This window comes from Biomphalaria glabrata, chromosome 15, assembly GCF_947242115.1.
Source record: "Biomphalaria glabrata chromosome 15, xgBioGlab47.1, whole genome shotgun sequence".
In the NCBI taxonomy this organism is placed as follows: domain Eukaryota; kingdom Metazoa; phylum Mollusca; class Gastropoda; family Planorbidae; genus Biomphalaria; species Biomphalaria glabrata.
This window is the reverse complement of record NC_074725.1, coordinates 30,525,909-30,545,583: the sequence shown is the minus strand read 5'-3', so window position 1 is coordinate 30,545,583 and position 19,675 is coordinate 30,525,909. Positions and strand designations below refer to the sequence as shown.

Sequence of the window (19,675 nt, the reverse complement as noted above, 5' to 3'; positions counted from 1 at the left end):
CTATATTCTTTTTTAGCTCTACACAAGTTCAGAGGTCAGAGGTTAATTTACTTCCCATACTTCCCCCGCCTCCTATCGCTAATATTATGTTTTTTTTTCCTTGTTCGGATACATATAAATATATAGTGTTTGTGTTTAGTTTAAACTACTTGTTATAAGTATAATTAAAATAATGTAAACATAATTTGACCTAATAAAAATAATGTAAACATAATATATCCTCTGTACCTTTAATTATTTTTCTTGTTTTATTCTTCTCGTGTCAGTGGCGGAGCTAGGGTATTTGGTGCCCCGTGCGGCCCGCACAACCCGCACATTGCTAGTTACGCCTCTGTCCCGTGTTAATGCCACGAACGAAATAATATTGATTGTCAAGCGCTTTCAGGTTTAGCTCGTAGGAAAGTCTTGCAGTAAAGGGAAAGTCTGTATCCAACCTTCGCTGCCTTGCGGCTAAGCCAAAACACTGGAAAGGCTTTGAGTGTCAACTCTGTTGAGAAACCAGGGCAGCTTGTAGGACACTGTGCAGACCCTGCGACACTCCTATCCCTAAACTGTATCGGGTATTGAAGTTATTGCTGTGTGAAAGGGGGTGGGGTGGGGACTGATGTGCAGATGACGAGGCCTGGATCCAAGCTTCGCTGCCTTGCGGCTAAGCCAAAACACTGGAAAGGCTTTGAGTGTCAACCCTGTTGAGAAACCAGGGCAGCTTGTAGGACACTGTGCTGACCCTGCGACACTCCTATCCCCAAACTGTGTCGGGTATTGAAGTTATTGCTGTGTGAGGGGGGAGGAACTGACGTACAGATGACAAAGCCCCCCGTCATAACCAAGGTGTCATCCCGCCGTCCGCGACATGAACTATATTCGTCTTACAATTTAAGGATGCCAATAAATGAGAATATGAAAGTAAAAAAATGCTATAGCAGATACTTTGCTATTCTACAGGACGGTTAAAGGGAAACTCCAATGGTTTTGCAAATTTGAGTTATTGACATATTTGAATTCTGCGTAAAAAGTTGTAATAGTAAACATTTAACCATTTTTTATTTAAATGCTTAGAAACATTTATATTTAATAAATTAGACAGTAAATTTTTGACATCTCCCAAAAAAACGGGATGCTTTGAGATTTTGTTTTTAGGTTAGGCATACGTCACTTCCATCAACAATACTGAAAAGGAAACCAGATTTAACCAATCGTATCGCTTCATTCTCACGGGCTCTTGGGCTTAGTGACGGCCTATTCCAGAGCTATGGTACAGCTATAAGTTATTCAAATGGATGGTTTTAAGGTCATACGATGTGAATGTGTGGCATTGCATCGTATTGATTTCAAAATCAACCACCGTAAGAAAACAAACAAACAAACTTCGAATGGATGGTTTTGAGGTCATACGATGAGAATGTATGGGCATTGGCATCGCATTGGTTTCAAAATCAACCACCACAAGAAAACAAAGAAACAAACAAACTTCGAATGGATGGTTTTGAGGTCATACGATGAAAATGTATGGGCATTGGCATCGTATTGGTTTCAAAATCAACCACCGCTCGGAATCCGCTATCGGAATAATTTAAATAGGCACTCGCTGAACCTCCAAGAAAACATTGAACATCTATATTTCATTTAGTATGGGGATCCAACCCAGGACTTGTGTGACAGGCTCGAGCTAAATGGGAGATGGCATAAACACGGCTTGGTATAGGACGTAACCACATCCTGCTACACAAGTAAATATCACACCAGTACTCCAGGTTCCAGAACATCTTGATGGGCTCCTCTCCAGCCAATAAGACAAATTTAGTGTGTGACAAAAAATGAGTAAACTAAATGTAAAGACATTCCAATGTAAAGATCGTACATTTTTCTTTAAAAAAAAGTAATTATGTCATAACGTTTGATTCAGATAGGACTGCTTATAAGTAATAGTGTCTTAAAAGTGTTTCAAATGAACAAACAAATGTTCTTCCTAAGTTCTAATGTGGGCCCCAACTGGCCTTGAGGCATGGGCCGAAGCGTAATGAGCTCCTTCGCGCCATGGTTGCTACGCCACAGTTGTGGGCCCCTATTGCTTGTGGGCCCGGGTTCATTGAACCCCTTCGCGCCATGGTTGCTACGCCACAGCTGTGGGCTCCATATTGCTTGTGGGCCCGGGTTCATTGAACCCCTTCGCGCCATGGTTGCTACGCCACAGCTGTGGGCTCCATATTGCTTGTGGGCCCGGGTTCATTGAACCCCTTCGCGCCATGGTTGCTACGCCACAGCTGTGGGCCCCATATTGCTTGTGGGCCCGGGTTCATTGAACCCCTTCGCGCCATGGTTGCTACGCCACAGCTGTGGGCCCCATATTGCTTGTTGGCCCGGGTTCATTGAACCCCTTCGCGCCATGGTTGCTACGCCACAGCTGTGGGCCCCATATTGCTTGTTGGCCCGGGTTCATTGAACCCCTTCGCGCCATGGTTGCTACGCCACAGCTGTGGGCCCCATATTGCTTGTTGGCCCGGGTTCATTGAACCCCTTCGCGCCATGGTTGCTACGCCACAGCTGTGGGCCCCATATTGCTTGTTGGCCCGGGTTCATTGAACCCCTTCGCGCCATGGTTGCTACGCCACAGCTGTGGGCCCCATATTGCTTGTTGGCCCGGGTTCATTGAACCCCTTCGCGCCATGGTTGCTACGCCACAGCTGTGGGCCCCATATTGCTTGTTGGCCCGGGTTCATTGAACCCCTTCGCGCCATGGTTGCTACGCCACAGCTGTGGGCCCCATATTGCTTGTTGGCCCGGGTTCATTGAATCCCTTCGCGCCATGGTTGCCACGTTACTGGCTACAGCACTGGTTGCTGCAAACTGCCTTAGGGTCGCCATCTCCTGATTTTTCCCCAGGGTTGACTCCCGAAGCCTTTCCCATGATTGAGTAAGGCTGCAAGAGGTTTGAATTCAGAGTTTTCCTTCTCCTAGGTGGGTAGCCAGCATTGGCTAACAAGCCCCTTCTGCCCCAAGCTTACTGGTTAAGGCGCCAGTTACTCGCCTTTGCCCCTTCTCCTGTTAGTGAGAACAGTTCCGCCGGACTCAATATCCACACGTGAAGGCCAGGAGTTGGACTTTGTCAGAGGCTATTTGAGACGCATTCAAATATTCAAATGGTTCCGCAAGGTTGTCATTGCCGGAAGTGATAATGGATGTAAGCACTCCAATACCTATAAAATGCTCCCTAATGGCGTGCATCTTTTTTTAAAATAGTTACCATTGAAGTTCACAATAATCAGTGTCACGAATAGTCTATATATAGAACGCACGCTCAACTTTTTGGGTGTTCCCTTGCTAAATGGTTTGTTTCGTATTCAGTGCTATTTTGTTTGCATTTTTTTCCAGGAAGTAGATCCATATTTTAGATCTGCGTGGAATTAAAAATATTATACAAGATTTGAATTCTTACACTTCAGATAAAAAACAACAATTAATTGTTTGGAGTTAGAGCCAGGTATTACAGACAATGAACAGTGTTTGCGACAAGATGTAAACATTACTTACATTTTGTAGCAACAGAAAACTGTCCAGATCTAGCTCTATCTATATCTAGATAGCTCAGATAGTAGGTTCTAGAGGTAAAAATATTAAATATAGTCAATATAGATCTAAATAATAAGGTAAAATAATTTTATCGGTCCAAGCAAATGGAAATTCAGTTTGACTACAATTGTCCACCTCAGCGTAACTACTGTAACAATAGTAACAGGGCCGGTCCTAACAATTGCGGGGCCCTATGTGAAATTGATTGCGTGGGGCCTAGTCTGGGTGGGAATAAGTGAAAGTTAAGATTTTGTATTAGAAAAAAAATCAACTTTGAATTTTATTCATTCTTTACTCAGTACACAATTGCGATCAAATTAACTTTACTTTACGAACCTTGCAGCCTATGGCATATTTATATGTCAGTGACTATAAAAGTATTGGAACTTCCGATTAAGGTGAAAATTCGCTCGATTATTACATTTTATTACATGAAAGCTAACAATGCCTTTTTTTCTTTTATCGCGCGTAGAATTCGCGTTTGCCGAAATTAATGACCCACAAATGACAATTTCGTCTATTTTTCAAGAGATTTTTATGAGTTTTCAGGAGATTTTAAAAAGCGCATTAAATAGCGTATATATTTTGCAACTTAATAATTACACCTAGAATTAGCCCGGGGCCTATAAATGCGCGGGGCCCACTGCAACCGGTCTAAGACCCGCCCTGAATAGTAATATAGATGCAAATACGGACAACATTCACATGCGTAAAATTCACACGCGTAAAGTATCCAAACACACACACATATACGACCAGGCTTTAGAAATCAGGCTTCTATGTACTGTACTTCTCGGTACTTCTCGATGACGGCAGATGACCTCGCATTGCAACACAGACAGAAAAGTGGGATAAAGGAGTGTTTAAATCTTTCTGTTTTACCTTAATGGAGAGGAGACGAACACTTATACGCGTAGGACGTAATCATCTTTTTTTTTTTGAAGTAACGTCTGTATTATATAAGATAAGATAAGAAGTGTTTGAGTAAAATATCATTGATTTTTTTTGTATCAATACTAACTGTTTGTTTGTAAAATGTTTGACATGTTTCGGATGTTCCTTCAGAGTTGAGAAGATAGTTTACTTCCTAGTCCAAACCTTCCTCAGGACGACGGGGGTATGGGAGCGGGCAGGGTTTGAACCCTGGACCGTCGATAAATCCGAACGACAGTCCGGCGCGCAAAACCGCACGACCAGGCAGCCACCTGTACTCTACTGCCTAAGTTTCTCTCCTGGTCTTCGACCATTACACTTTTCCTACATGTTGACAAGATTCCTATTCGCGCCTTAAGGGGAGAGTACCGTTCCATCGCTGCCATATTGCTCATTATTATTATGTTAGAAACGAACGAAGTATTCATTCTCTGGTACTACCAGGGTCGAGTTTCGTTAAAGAGAAACAAAATTCATTGTAGTCTCCCTTTATCAGTTTCCGATGAGGAATTTTATTGTGATGTGGCAGGTCTGCAGTAGTACCGCCCTTTGACAGGCAACGAGAACCTTCTTAGGACCTTGAAGGTATTTTTATTATCATATCATAATATCATAGTATTATATTAAATCAACGTTGTTTTTTTTTCAAATTGATTCGTGTGTTGTTATCGACAATAAATTATTGTTCGAAATTTCGAATTGATCCAAGAATAGGAAGTGAGAGAAATAACGTGTGCAATATTTCGACGTGACAGACAGACGGAGTGGATTGATATAAGCTCGGTAAAAATCGAGAATAAAATTGGTAATCTTATAATAAAATGCTATACAAAAACGAACTATTTGTTTTGTTAATAAAATATCAATACCATTGAAGCTAGCTCACTTCAATTCGTAGCCTACTTTAAAAAAAAACAAAAACAAAAAAAAAATTGATGCTAGACATTGAGTTTAGAAACAGATTACATTATTAAGCCCTAAAAAATATATGATTTCACAATTTTCAACATAATTAAGTCCAAATTAAATATATATATATCTAGAAATCATTAAAAAAACACACAATCATTTTGCATTACCTACCAGTGGCGACTTTCAAATTCCGGGCTCGCTGGCACCAAAAGGGCTGGTGAGCCAAAGTTAAATGATCGCTTGGAATCGAAATATGGCCGTAAAATAGTAAAGAGTCTTATAATATTCTCTTACAAAAAGGGGCCCATATAACGTCAAGCCTGGCCCTCAAGTTTCCATTTAAAGATCTTTTACATACTCTACAGCAGCGGTTCTCAACCTTTTAATCTCGGCGACCCCTTTTTACAATCCCCTACTCTGCCGCGACCCCCCTCCCCCAACTCACACACAGCAATAGAAGAGTAGACAATATGCAATCCATATTTTTTATGGGTCTTAGGCGATCTCTGGCAAATCGTCAATCGACCCCCAAGGGGGTCGCGACCCACAGGTTGAGAACCCCTGCTCTACAGCGTGGTACTATCCTAACGCATTAACCGTAAAAAAAAAAGTAAACAATCTTTATCTGTGTAGCGCGCATGCGCTGAGCTTAATGAAATCTCTTATACATAGAATCTTTTAAGAGATTAACAAGCAATATAAAGTCTATTATTTTGCAAACACGTATATTTAGGTAAATTTGAACTTAGTTGGACTAAAATGAATTTAAACTAATGTAAAGTTGGGCCAGCGCGCATTGATATTACACACCAGGCATCACATACAAGTACACACACGCACGCTAGAGTTCTGTTCTCGATGCGTTATCAAACTTTACATATTACACGGACAGATACGTATGGATGCACATTATTATCATGACTTGACTTGACTTAATCCTGTGCACTCCCAGGGGAGCATAAGGCGGCAACCACACCTTTCCAACGAACTCGGATCTGAGCAGCTTTCTTCATCTGCTCCCATGTCATTCCGGTACCCTCAGCTTCACTGATGACTGACCTCTTCCAGGTTTGCTTGGGTCTGCCCACTTTCCTCTTTCCTTGTGGGTGCCAGTCAAGTGCCTGCCTTGCAACATTGGTAGCTGGTTTTCGCAGGGTGTGTCCTATCCAGCTCCATTTTCGTTTTGCGATGTCTTGGGCTATGGGCTTTTGTCTAAGTTCTCTCCCACAAATCGACAGGAGTTATCTTTTATGGCCACCTAATTCCTAAAATATCCGGCGTAGACATCTGTTAACAAAGGTCTGGAGCTTTTCCATATTTGTTTTAGTGACTCTCCATTATCATATGGCACGCGATTTCAGGGCCGGATCTAAGGTAAAATCCATGGCCGGTTTTCGGCACCCTGTCCGACCCTTGGTAAATAGTGTCATTTTAGTCTAGTCTTTTCCTTTTTTTTTTTCAGTGGTTACATGACGTCATCAGACTGGGACTCAACACGGGGCAGCTATGATTCACTTGGCCAGAGAGCCCTGCTCGAGGAGTGGTGAAGACTGGAGGTATTATCAGGGCGCCTGCGGGGACGACAGGGAGTCACCGGTCATGTACGACGCCAAGGAGGCGTGGGAGTACAGCGTTGAGGGGACATCACTCTATGAGGACTTCGTAGCAGACGACGTGGAATTGTTGCAGTTTAACGAGAACAGGAAGGAATCGTCTGCGCGGAGTGCTACGAGCAAGACCACTTCAGGTAAATAGTGCAATGAGGTCCTCAGCCTGGTCCAAAAAAATAGTGCAATGTGGTCCTCAGCCTGGTCCAAACAAATAGTGCAATGTGGTCCTCAGCCTGGTCCAAACGAATAGTGCAATGTGGTCCTCAGCCTGGTCCAAACAAATAGTGCAATGTGGTCCTCAGCCTGGTCCAAACAAATAGTGCAACGTGGTCCTCAGCCTGGTCCAAACGAATAGTGCAACGTGGTCTTCAGCCTGGTCCAAACGAATAGTGCAATGTGGTCCTCAGCCTGGTCCAAACGAATAGTGCAACGTGGTCCTCAGCCTGGTCCAAACGAATAGTGCAATGTGGTCCTCAGCCTGGTCCAAACAAATAGTGCAACGTGGTCCTCAGCCTGGTCCAAACGAATAGTGCAATGTGGTCCTCAGCCTGGTCCAAACGAATAGTGCAATGTGGTCCTCAGCCTGGTCCAAACAAATAGTGCAACGTGGTCCTCAGCCTGGTCCAAACGAATAGTGCAATGTGGTCCTCAGCCTGGTCCAAACAAATAGTGCAACGTGGTCCTCAGCCTGGTCCAAACGAATAGTGCAATGTGGTCCTCAGCCTGGTCGGAACGAATAGTCCGACACGCTTCCCATTCGCTCTAGTATATCTGTGCTAGAAACTTAACTTCATGGCAGTGTCTTTCATCCAGAGGCGCAGTGAAGCAAATCGTCAAATCGTTCGCCCGGTGCAAGAAACTTTATCCAGTCCCCCACCGCCCCCCCCCCTTTTATTCTCCATGAACATTAAATAGAAAAATATATAGGCTTACAAATAAAAAGTATTTAATTATAATATAGTAAAATAACATTAGCATGTATTACGTAACTAAATATCCAGAATAATTTATTTTTCGCATCTCTCTGCTTCTGCCACCCACCCCCCATTTTGTCGTGAAAAGTTGTTCTTCTTCCCAAGTGCCATTAGAGCATGATGGAATATACCAGGAAAACCAAAGACATACCCAGAGTTTAATTAGGTCTGTAATTGACATGCACGGCTGGATGAACAGATAGTACAGGGGTTCTCAACCTTGTGAGTCGCGACCCCCTTGGGAGTAGATTGAGAATTTGCCAGGGGGTCGCCTAAGACCATCGCAAAATGGATTGTTGTTGTCTATTCTTCTATTGCTGTATGTGTGTGTGAGGGGTGCGTGTCGCGGTTAAGTGGGGGATTGTAAAAAGGGGTCGCCGAGATTAAAAGGTTAAGAACCGCTGACATAGTACGACATAATTATTGTCTGTTTCAAGGAACGACTTTAGATAGATATACTCTGTGGCATTTTACGTCTCAAGTGACGATCTTTGCAACTTCTTGTATGATTAAAGAAGCCAATCCTTGATGCACAGCTGCGGTCACAGGTTGGACATATGTAATCACCAGGTGCCATTGCATTTTTACCCTTCTTTCTACTATTGTGTTTGACACCTGCAATCCGGGGCACTTCCTTTATGCTCGTTCTCCATGTGGATCTATCCAGTGCCACTTTTTCCCCTGCTTCTTATAACTATACATATATGCAAATTATAAAAAAATAGATACTTTTTCAAAAGTTCTACATTAGGCAAACCTTCAGTAACTTTTAGATGGTAAAAGTAAGTTTTCCCTTTCAGACCTTGCGATCTAAAGGGTAGATGATGTAAAGGTCATCTGTTTCCATGGGCAACGGTTCAAGAGCAGGGTGTCACGTGGCCAGCACAATAACCAACCGCCTTTAATTTTCCCAGCTAAAGTCAGGTGCCCATTAGAGTTGGAACTACTCAGGGGCACCCAAAAAAAAAAATGCCGAAATTTACGAATCCCAGACTTCACCGAGATTCGAACTCGGGACCCCAGGATCGAAAGACAAGCGCATAGCCACTCAGCCACCTTGCCCTGATCCCCAACATTCATATAGTTCATGGTTTGAACCGTACAGTCGTAAAAAAGGAAAGTTCCCCGTTCAGACCTCGTGGTCTACAGGGCAGACGATGTAAAGGTCATCTGTTTCTGTGGCCTACGGTTAACGAGGGTGCCATGTGGCCAGCGCAACGACCAACCGCCTTTACTTTTCCCCAACTAATGTCAGGTACCCATTAGAGCTGGGTGGACTCAGAGGCGCCCCTAAGATCCCGAAATTAAAAATCCCAGTCTTCACCAGGATTCGCTTTACCGCTAAGCCACCGCGTAAAGTACCCTAATTGATACCTTTCCATCTATAGGGCAGATAATGTAAAGGAAATCTGTTTCTGTGGTCCAAGGTTTAACGAGGATGTAATGTAGACAGCACAAACGACAGGTAACCATTAGAGACGCCCTACATATCCCGAAATTGAAAATCGCCAAGGATTCGAACCCGGGACCATCGGTTCAGTAGCCAAACGCTTTACCACTTGGCAACCGCACAGTCGTAATTTTGTTTTTTATTAATAGAAACCTGGTATATTCGATATAAACCAGTTACATCTCTATATAATTCAGTTTAAACTGGAATGTTATTTTACAGAAGAAGGAAATGAGTCATCTGCAACGGATTTGTTTGATTTAAGACCATCTTCCAAAATCATTGACAAAGTCTTGTTTATCTGGCACACTGCTTTAATGGTCAGTATCCTTTAGTTTTATCCTTTAATGTATCCTTTAGTTTTATCCTTTAATGTATCCTTTAGTTTTATCCTTTAATGTATCCTTTTAGTTTTATCCTTTAATGTACCTTTTAGTTTTATCCTTTAATGTAGGCCTATCCTTTAGTTTTATCCTTTAATGTACCTTTTAGTTTTATCCTTTAATGTATCTTTTAGTTTTATCCTTTAACTCTTTCTCCCTTAACTAACGATACCAACGTTGATTCCACCAGAATGTGGTAAATAATTACGGAGAGAAAGAGTTAATGCTGTATCGATATTCATATACCGTATAGAGCCCGCGGGTTAAACAAGTTTTTATTTTAAACGCATGGCAACTGTGCCGGGAATACAAAGGTGCGGAGTTTACAAACATTTATACAAAGCTTCTATCAACTCACTCTGTCTATATATCTGTTCATGTACTTGTCTGTCTGGCCAAAAGTGTGTAAACGTTTTTTCTCCGACACCCAATCTCGGATCAAGGTGATATTTTGCAAAATTATTTCTTTTACCTGACACCACAAGAATCGGTGACCGGTCATTTCATCCCCGGTCATTTCATCCCCTGGTCACTTCATCCCCTGGTCACTTCATCCCCCGGTCACTTCATCCCCGCTCATTTCATCCCCAATTAAATATTTTATATATAAATATGATTATGTAGAATGCTTTCTTTTTGACATTTTATGACTTGTTACTAATGCGTTTACAGTGTTTCCTCTTCCACTTTGTTTTTTTAATGAGAAATCTTATATTATATTGTAAATCTGGGTGTGTACTTAGCTATAGCGCTTCTATTGGATGTGGGGGTTGTAATATCATAATATTTTCCGATCGAAGACCAAGGTTTGGTGGAAGTAGTAAAAAATCATTTGAGAGATAGAAGTGCGATTACAATAATTATGACCGTGCCGCTGATAACTTAATAATACTTAGTGCTTATTTTGAAAGTCTTACATGAATTCAGATTGGAAGATCATTGCGTGTTGGCTGAGGGCCCTTGGGGGTCTGCCACAGGTGGGCGGGGTTCTAAGTGCACACGACACGTGCAAGCCACTTTCCTTATTGCATTACCGTCGACGACCCTTTTATAACCCGTCTCTCGAGACGTAAAATGCCACAGTGATAGCTATACATTTTTTGTTGCATTTTGGAGTTTACTAAATCTGCATTGAAAAGTTTTTGACTAGATTTTGTTTAGTAAATTGATTAGTGAATTATGTGACTTGTTGATGAAGTAGCTTGTTACATTTCTTGCCCTGGCAGATGGCTTGCTTGTTTCTGATACTTATCGGCATCCTCCTGCGGTTCCACTTCACTGACATCGTCACTAACAGCGTTAAGAGCCATCCTGCCTTCAGTGAATACGAGAAGTTTGTCATCTTCAGAGCGCAGCCGAAAGAATTCATCTTTGGTGACCTGACCCAGGTGAGTTCATCTTTGGTGACCTGACCCAGGTGAGTTCATCTTTGGTGACTTGACCCTGGAGGAGTTCATCTTTGGTAACCTGGCCCAGGTGAGTTCATCTGTTTGACCTGACCCAAGAGTTGATATTTGCTGACTTCACCAAGATGATTTTTTCTTTGGAGGCTTGACCCAGGAGGAGTTTATGTTTGGTGACTTGACCCAGGAGGAGTTTATGTTTGGTGACTTGACCCAGGAGGAGTTTATGTTTGGTGACTTGACCCAGGAGGAGTTTATGTTTGGTGACTTGACCCTGGGGTCCTGGGTTCGAATCTCGTTGAAGACTGGGATTTTGAATTTTCGGCCTGAGTCCACCCAACTCTAATGAGTACCTGACTTTAGTTGGAGAAACTAAAGGCGGTTGGTCGTTGTGCTGGCCAGATGACACTCGTTAACGGCCAAAGAAACAGATGACCTTAACATAAATCGCAAGGTCTGAAAAGGGAACAATGGACTTGACCCAGGACATAATTTGATTTGTATTCTTCTGTCCTGAAGTGTCTCTAAGTTTAGTGATTTTACTTAAGGCCTTAATCAAATCAAATTGGAATATTCGTTTGTTATAAATCTCACAGCTCTATTTAGTATTTGTTCTAGTTTATTAAAGTTTTCTTGGGTTGGAGAAAGACGGTCGACAATTCTTGAATGATGACCCCAACGGTCCAACAGAAGGCGATTTCATTAGGGGTCACACTATTCACTTTGCCTAGGGCCTTCTTATTCGCTTCGCCTTGGGCCTCCAATTACCGAAGTCCGGCCCTGCGACTATGGTTCATCTCGAAGAGCTTGCGACTGTAGAACTCTATTCTGGATGATGATGATGATGGATACGATTATTCATCAGTTTAGCATCATATCAGAAGTCGCCCCTTTATGTGGCCGTTATATAAGATCTTTCTTTGACCAACATGTCCTTATTTTCCCCTGTGTTCATATTTCAGACTTTGGGTAATGCTTTGATTGTCTTGAACTCTGTCCATATTTTGTGTACCATGATGTACATGAGTTTCCAGATTCACCAGTAAGTACACACATAGTCATAGTCTGCTTATTATTCATTTAGAGGCGCGGTGGCTGAGCGGAAAGCGCTTGGCTTCCGAACCGTGGGTACCAGGTTCTAATCCTGGTGAAGACTGGGATTTTTTTTTTTATTTCGGAATCTGTGGGCGCCTGAGTCCACCCAGCTCTAATGGGGTACCTGACATAAGTTGGGGAAAAGTAAAGGCGGTTGGTAGTTGTGACATGACATCCTCGTAAACCGTAGGCCACAGAAACAGATGACATCTGCCCTATAGACCACAAGGTAATTCAGGTGACCTCTCTAGGTCACCTTTACTTTTGCTTTGTCTCACTCCAGGGCTCTTGGAGGAGGAGATTTGGGCCTCTCAATCCCTCACTCATATGGGCTTTAATGATGGGGATTTTTGCACTTAATGAATGATTGTTGTATAAATGTTTTTACCGCTGCCTGGTCTTGGGTTCGAACACGGTCCACTTCCACCCCATTATGTCTTTTTCTTATTTAACTTTTTTGAAGTAACCCACACGCTTCTGGGAAATAAGAGAAACTCGAATTTTCTAAACAGCTATTTTGAGGTTGTTAGTTGTTTTTTTTTTTGGGGGGGGGGGGGATTCACATTCGTTGAACTCGTTTGACTTAACACTTTTTAGAGTGACTCACTTTTCTAAAAGAATAACGAGCGATACACAATCGGACGAGCTTGTGAGGCGTGTTTCCCAAACTGTGTTCTGTGGAACCCTAGTGTTCCGCGACGCCTGAATAGATGTTCCACAAACTACTGGAATAATTAACTAGTAGGCCACCACGTGAATTAATCTCTCTAAAAAAAAAATAAGCAAAGTGTTCCGCTAAATACTCAGAATGTGCCAAGTATTCCGTTAAGGAAAATGCTTGGAAAACTCTGTTCTAAAGGAGAAAAATGTGTGCATTGTGTAATGTACTAGTTTAGAAAGTAGGTTAGTTTTGTGAGATAAATATAGTGTGTATAGTTTTAGCGACGGTAAAAGTAGTGACGTAGTAAGACAAGACTAATGACTTAGTAGACTTAGGCGAACAAGAAACGAACATGGCGTTATGTTAAAAATAGACAGTATTTTGAATAGTAGTTGAATAGTAACTTGATGTAGCGACGTTTTAGGAAGACTGGACGGATTTCCCGGTTGTTAATAAAATCTCATTTTATAGAACTGAAAGTTGTTATCAACTATATTCAATTTGTAATGTTCTGTGGCTAATGTTAAGTAATACATGATACATAGTCGAAGTCAGATTAGATTAGCCCATAACAATTGTTTAAAATTTGTTTTATTATTATTAATTAATTTTTTTTTTTGGTGATCCTGTACTCTGAATCTCTGATTGTGTCCCTTGTGTGCGCGCGTGTGTGTGTGTGATTCCAGAAACCAGTTCACGCTTCCGTTGGTCAGCCTTGTGTCCGGCACCATCGTCCTGATGGAGGTGACGGTGACCAATATCTACATGGACGAGACATCGGCAGCCAGCATTGCGGCCAAGAAACAACTGCAGGGCAAGTTGAAGGACGTCTATCTGGTGGAGGACAGCTCCACGTTCTCGGTGACCTATGACATCCTGGCATTGTGGGTAGGTCAATTCGATGTTGGTATTGACAATCGATTCGCTCAGATGAGTGTTGTGGACGGCCGTTGACTTGTAGCACCAAACTGCTGGTAGACAACTAAACCGATGTAGGCGTATTATAGTTTAACTTGTAAAACTTGAAATAGCTTCTTTGTGGACAAAACTAAATATAACTTTTGTTAAAATATGAACGAATTCAACTTGAAATTAAAATAATTGTAGTAGACTTAAGGAATAATATAAAATGGTATTTTGAACAAAAAAAAATATCCAACTCACTTCAAAAACATGTCTTTTCACTCTGGCAATCTGGAGTCTTCTGGTGTACCCAAGACAGCTTATGACACTTACGCGTATCTTGCATCATTCACACTGCATAGCCACCAACGAGTCTCTAACTTCTTCTCAGGAGCCAGAAACCAAGGTACGGAAGAAAAGCGCTTAACCACTCTATGCCAACGCGCAAACCCCCCTTCCCCCCCTCCCCCACACACTTTCAAGTGAAGTACTGTACTCCTCTTTAATATTCGGACTCGGATAGTTATAGCGTTTAACCACTCTATGCCAACGCACAACCCCCCCCCCCCCGACACACACACACACACACACACACACTCACACACACTTTCAAGTGCAGTACTGTCTTTAATCTTCGGACTCCAATAGTTATAGTTATAGTTATAGTTATAGTTATAGTTACAGTTACAGTTATAGTTATAGGTTATAGGTTATAGTTATAGTTATAGTTATAGACTCCTTCAGTGGTAGAACGACTATTGTTCATCTCGAAAATTTTTAAAGCGAGATGAAAGCCTGGGCATTGTTTATGGTCGGAACGATGTCGCCCCACACAGTTCCCTCCTCTCCGCGCAGCTGATGTGACCAAAAGGAACGGGAATATCCAATCCAGTTTGGGGACTCGAATAACAGCCTTATTATTATAAATTAAGCCTGTTAACCCCAGTCATGTGACTTAAATGAACCAGATTGATTGGGATATGTATTGAAATGATATGCATTAATTTGGTTATGTATTGATTTTGATATGTATTAATTTTAATAAGTATTAATTTAGATATATATTGATTTTGATATCTATTAATTTTGATATGTATTGATTTTGATATGTATTGATTTTGATATCTAATTATTTTGATATGTATTGATTTTGATATCTAATTATTTTGATATGTATTGATTTTGATATCTAATTATTTTGATATGTATTGATTTTGATATCTAATTATTTTGATATGTATTGATTTTGATATCTTATTATTTTGATATGTATTGATTTTGATATCTAATTATTTTGATATGTATTGATTTTGATATCTAATTATTTTAATATGTATTGATTTTGATATCTAATTATTTTGATATGTATTGATTTTGATGTCTAGTTATTTTGATATGTATTGATTTTGATATGTTTCAGGGTCAATGCTGTGGGATCACAGAGAAATACAATTTTGCCGCCAACACAAATTTGAAATTTTCGTTAAAAACAGACAGCAGACGTAGAACTATACAGGTGTTGTGTTTTTTATTATTTTATAGAAAGGAAGATTTTATACCCTAGCCCAAACTCCAGCAAAACGGCATGCTATGACTGCAGCTCAGAGCGCATACCACACGACCATGATTTTTTTTTCATTATCCATAGATTATTGTTTTATTAAGGTAGTTTTTTTTTTTTTACTTCTTTGTATTTATCCTTTCTAAAGCTTGAAGAGCGCTGAAGCTATGCTAGCAACCAAGGTTCCCCACTGCATCTGGTTTCAGACGCTTATTATTTTCAAGTGGCGGACACTCAGAGGCGGCCTTAGGAGGGCCCCCCCCCGCGATTACGGAAAATCTTTTGTCATCGTCAGCCCATCGTTCAGATATTCGTGGCCCTGATTTGACACTCCCAGGGCCCCCCCCCCCGCGCACTTCTAAGGTCGCCTCCTTGGACATTTAAAGCTAATTGTGACGTGACGATGCCTAACCCTATACGTGCCTAACAGCCACAGACTACTGTAGTAACAATGGGGATCAACCTAGGACGTAATCATCTTCTTTTTTTGAAGTAACGTCTGTATTATATAAGATAAGAAGAAGAAGATAAGATTTGAAATGGTGGGGCCATGTTAGAAAAAAAATTATGACGTCATTAATTAATGTGCTCCAGTCTAGAGTTATCTTGTGTACACTTCTAGCACGGGCATTTGTATTAAGCATGTTAAAATAAGCTTAGCTGGTATTCACAAGCAGTCCCTCTGGCAACTCTACCGTCTCGCCCGGGTACACTTATTGAAATGAAATTTACTACACCCCTTTTAACCGCCCTTCGCTAGCTGGAGGCGGAGCAGCCTTTAGTGTGGACACGTATTGTCAAATTAGTTAATGTGTTTTTTTAAGTGCGGGAAAAGAAACAACTTAAAACAAGTGTTTTCTACCTAGACAGTGTTTCACTGAAGTAAAAAAAAATTGATCTAGTGTTTTCTACCTAGACAATGTTTCACTGAAGTAAAAAAAAAAAATTGATCTAGTGTTTTCTACCTAGACAATGTTTCACTGAAATAAAAAAAAATGGATCTAGTGTTTTCTAACTAGGCAATATTTCTCTGTTTCGTTCAGTACCCTCCTACCTGCTGTAACGTCTCGTTGTTCCTGCTTTCCAAAGGGGCGTTCGAGGCCGTCAAGGAATGCGCCATGACTGGGGAGGGAACGTACTCGGTAAGTAGACCTGTGTCCAAAGTGGTCGAGGTGTGGGGGGGGGGGGGAGGGGGAGGGTGAAGACCGTAGAAACTAATTGTCCATTCTGATTTGATGGGCTACAGCGGGCCTATAGGGAAAAAGGTGGGGGGGGGGGGATAGATAAAAAAAAAGCACAGACTTAGAAAAACCTAAATCTAACGAAAACAGCTTTAACTACTCAGTGTTGATCGCTTTGTTAATCTAGAGTCAAGCTCTGTTCATTTTGTTGCAGGGGCGTAGCCGGGAATTTCCCATCGTTTGGAGGCCCGGGGGGGTTTGACTTCTTTTAGGGCCCCTGCAATTTGCGTAATATTTAATTTTTAATGTAAAAAGAACGCTAATTTGGGGGATTTTTAAATTCTCCCCCTCCTCCCCCCACCCTAGCTACGCCACTGTTTTATTGTTAACCTCATTCTGTCGTACATTGCAGGGCCGGATTTAGGCAGGTAGAGGCCCCGGGGCAGGATTTTTGTGGAGTCCCCTACACCTTTTCAAAAGCTTTAATAAAGATCAACTTATGAATGATAATACTTTATATATAAATGCATAACATATTTTGGAGCGAAAAAAAAAAAAAAAAGTATTTGTATGTTTTATCTCATTAAAAAAATAATAATATGCATATTAAAAAGTGTAATTTTTTTATTTTTAAGACCCTTATGCCGTAAATCCTTAAAGGCATTGGCATATTCCGAGCATGCTACAAGCGTACACTCCTTAATCACAGCAGTGTTTGCCAGCAGACTTAAGATTTTAAATACTGACGGTACAAATTTCAAACTAAAAAATTAAGGGAAAAAAATTAGTTTCGAAATTCTGATATATTTTTATCCCTTCTGAGGAATTCTTTTTTTTTTTTCTGCGGCCCTGCCTTCCCTTAAATCCGTACCTGGTAGATCCCAAAATAAGAAATCCCAATCTTCACCAGGATTCGAACCCGGGACCCCTATTCGGAAGCCAAACGCTTTACCGCTCAGCCACAGGAAGGCTATTTATTCCACCACTCTCTCTTCTCCTCAGGAAGGTTGCTAGTATATATCTCCATCTCTCTCTTGTCCTCAGGAAGGTTGCTAGTATATATCTCCATCTCTCTCTTGTCCTCAGGAAGGTTGCTAGTATATATCTCCATCTCTCTCTTGTCCTCAGGAAGGTTGCTAATATATATCTCCATCTCTCTCTTGTCCTCAGGAAGGTTGCTAGTATATATCTCCATCTTTCTCTTGTCCTCAGGAAGGTTGCTAGTATATATCTCCATCTCTCTCTTGTCCTCAGGAAGTTTGCTAGTATATATCTCCATCTCTCTTGTCCTCAGGAAGGTTGCTAGGATATATCTCCATCTCTCTCTTGTCCTCAGGAAGGTTGCTAGTATATATCTCCATCTCTCTCTTGTCCTCAGGAAGGTTGCTAGTATATATCTCCATCTCTCTCTTGTCCTCAGGAAGGTTGCTAGTATATATCTCCATCTCTCTATTGTCCCCAGGAAGGTTGCTAGTATATATCTCCATCTCTCTCTTGTCCTCAGGAAGGTTGCTAGTATATATCTCCATCTCTCTCTTGTCCCCAGGAAGGTTGCTAGTATATATCTCCATCTCTCTCTTGTCCTCAGGAAGGTTGCTAGTATATATCTCCATCTCTCTCTTGTCCCCAGGAAGGTTGCTAGTATATATCTCCATCTCTCTCTTGTCCTCAGGAAGGTTGCTGGTATATATCTCCACCTTTCTCTTGTCCTCAGGAAGGTTGCTAGTATATATCTCCATCTCTCTCTTGTCCTCAGGAAGGTTGCTAGTATATATCTCCATCTCTCTCTTGTCCCCAGGAAGGTTGCTGGTATATATCTCCATCTCTCTCTTGTCCCCAGGAAGGTTGCTAGTATATATCTCCATCTCTCTCTTGTCCTCAGGAAGGTTGCTGGTATATATCTCCACCTCTCTCTTGTCCTCAGGAAGGTTGCTAGTATATATCTCCATCTCTCTCTTGTCCTCAGGAAGGTTGCTAGTATATATCTCCATCTCTCTCTTGTCCCCAGGAAGGTTGCTGGTATATATCTCCATCTCTCTCTTGTCCTCAGGAAGATTGCTAGTATATATCTCCATCTCTCTCTTGTCCCCAGGAAGGTTGCTGGTATATATCTCCATCTCTCTCTTGTCCTCAGGAAGGTTGCTAGTATATATCTCCATCTCTCTCTTGTCCTCAGGAAGGTTGCTGGTATATATCTCCATCTCTCTCTTGTCCTCAGGAAGGTTGCTAGTATATATCTCCATCTCTCTCTTGTCCTCAGGAAGGTTGCTACTTTGTCCTGTACAACTGGCTGAACAACTACTGTGGCTTCTACTCCATCGCAACTCTCCTCCAGCTGTTTGACATGTTCATTCACATTCTTCTGTACCACAAGCTGATCACCGTGTTTGGGAAGTTCGCTGAGACCAACGCCTCACGCCCCTGAAACATTTTTATCTCTCTTTTACCCAAGGCATCCTGCGATCTCTCCCTTACATCAGACATCCTGCGAGCTCTCCCTTACTTCAGGCAGCCTGCGAACTCTTCCTTACCCAAGAGATAGTTCTTCCCCTGTGCTTTGATACTGCCTATATTGTTTACCTCAATTTGATTTGTATGTTGTTATGTAATTTTATAGTTTTATACAATATTGTAACTTTTAACACCCCGTCATCTGTATCCACCCTCTGATTATACTGTGCATACTCGACAATATACTCAATATATATATATATAATGTTATATTTTTACCTCACATAAAATGTAAAGATTCTTTTTTTTTTTACTTTGAAAAATAATAAAGATTGTCATGTTATAACTATTTTTGTTTTATAACATTTGTTATGATCACACACACACACAAACATATATATATATATATATATATATATATATATATATATATATATATATATAATAACATACGCCCCTGAAGCTTTAGCGACAATAATAATAAAAATGGCAATGTCTTCGATTCCGAAGATTAAAGATGAGTGCAGTGTTTCACATGACTACGCAAACACAGTCTCGACCTACATATTTTCCCGCATCTCGTGCAGA

At 41.3% G+C, this 19,675-nt stretch overlaps 2 protein-coding genes across 2 annotated transcripts in view; both read left to right on the top strand.

Annotated features, from left to right (window-relative positions):
• The window catches only part of LOC106070047 (uncharacterized), a 13,412-nt gene extending 13,228 nt beyond the window's left edge, over positions 1–184 (top strand). The window contains exon 7 of the mRNA XM_056012929.1: positions 1–184. This exon is cut by the window's left edge and continues 894 nt beyond it. The gene's annotated coding sequence lies outside the window, so the exon portion shown is untranslated.
• A 3,287-nt stretch (positions 185–3,471) lies between these two features.
• Positions 3,472–19,345, top strand: LOC106075782 (uncharacterized). Its single transcript, XM_056012647.1, has 9 exons — positions 3,472–3,605; positions 6,878–7,162; positions 9,672–9,769; positions 11,059–11,220; positions 12,198–12,277; positions 13,678–13,879; positions 15,315–15,410; positions 16,499–16,597; positions 18,897–19,345. Exons 2-9 carry the CDS (start codon positions 6,922–6,924, stop codon positions 19,059–19,061), a joined length of 1,143 nt encoding a protein of 380 aa, XP_055868622.1. The 5' UTR covers positions 3,472–3,605; positions 6,878–6,921; the 3' UTR covers positions 19,062–19,345.
• Positions 19,346–19,675: the final 330 nt, after the last annotated feature.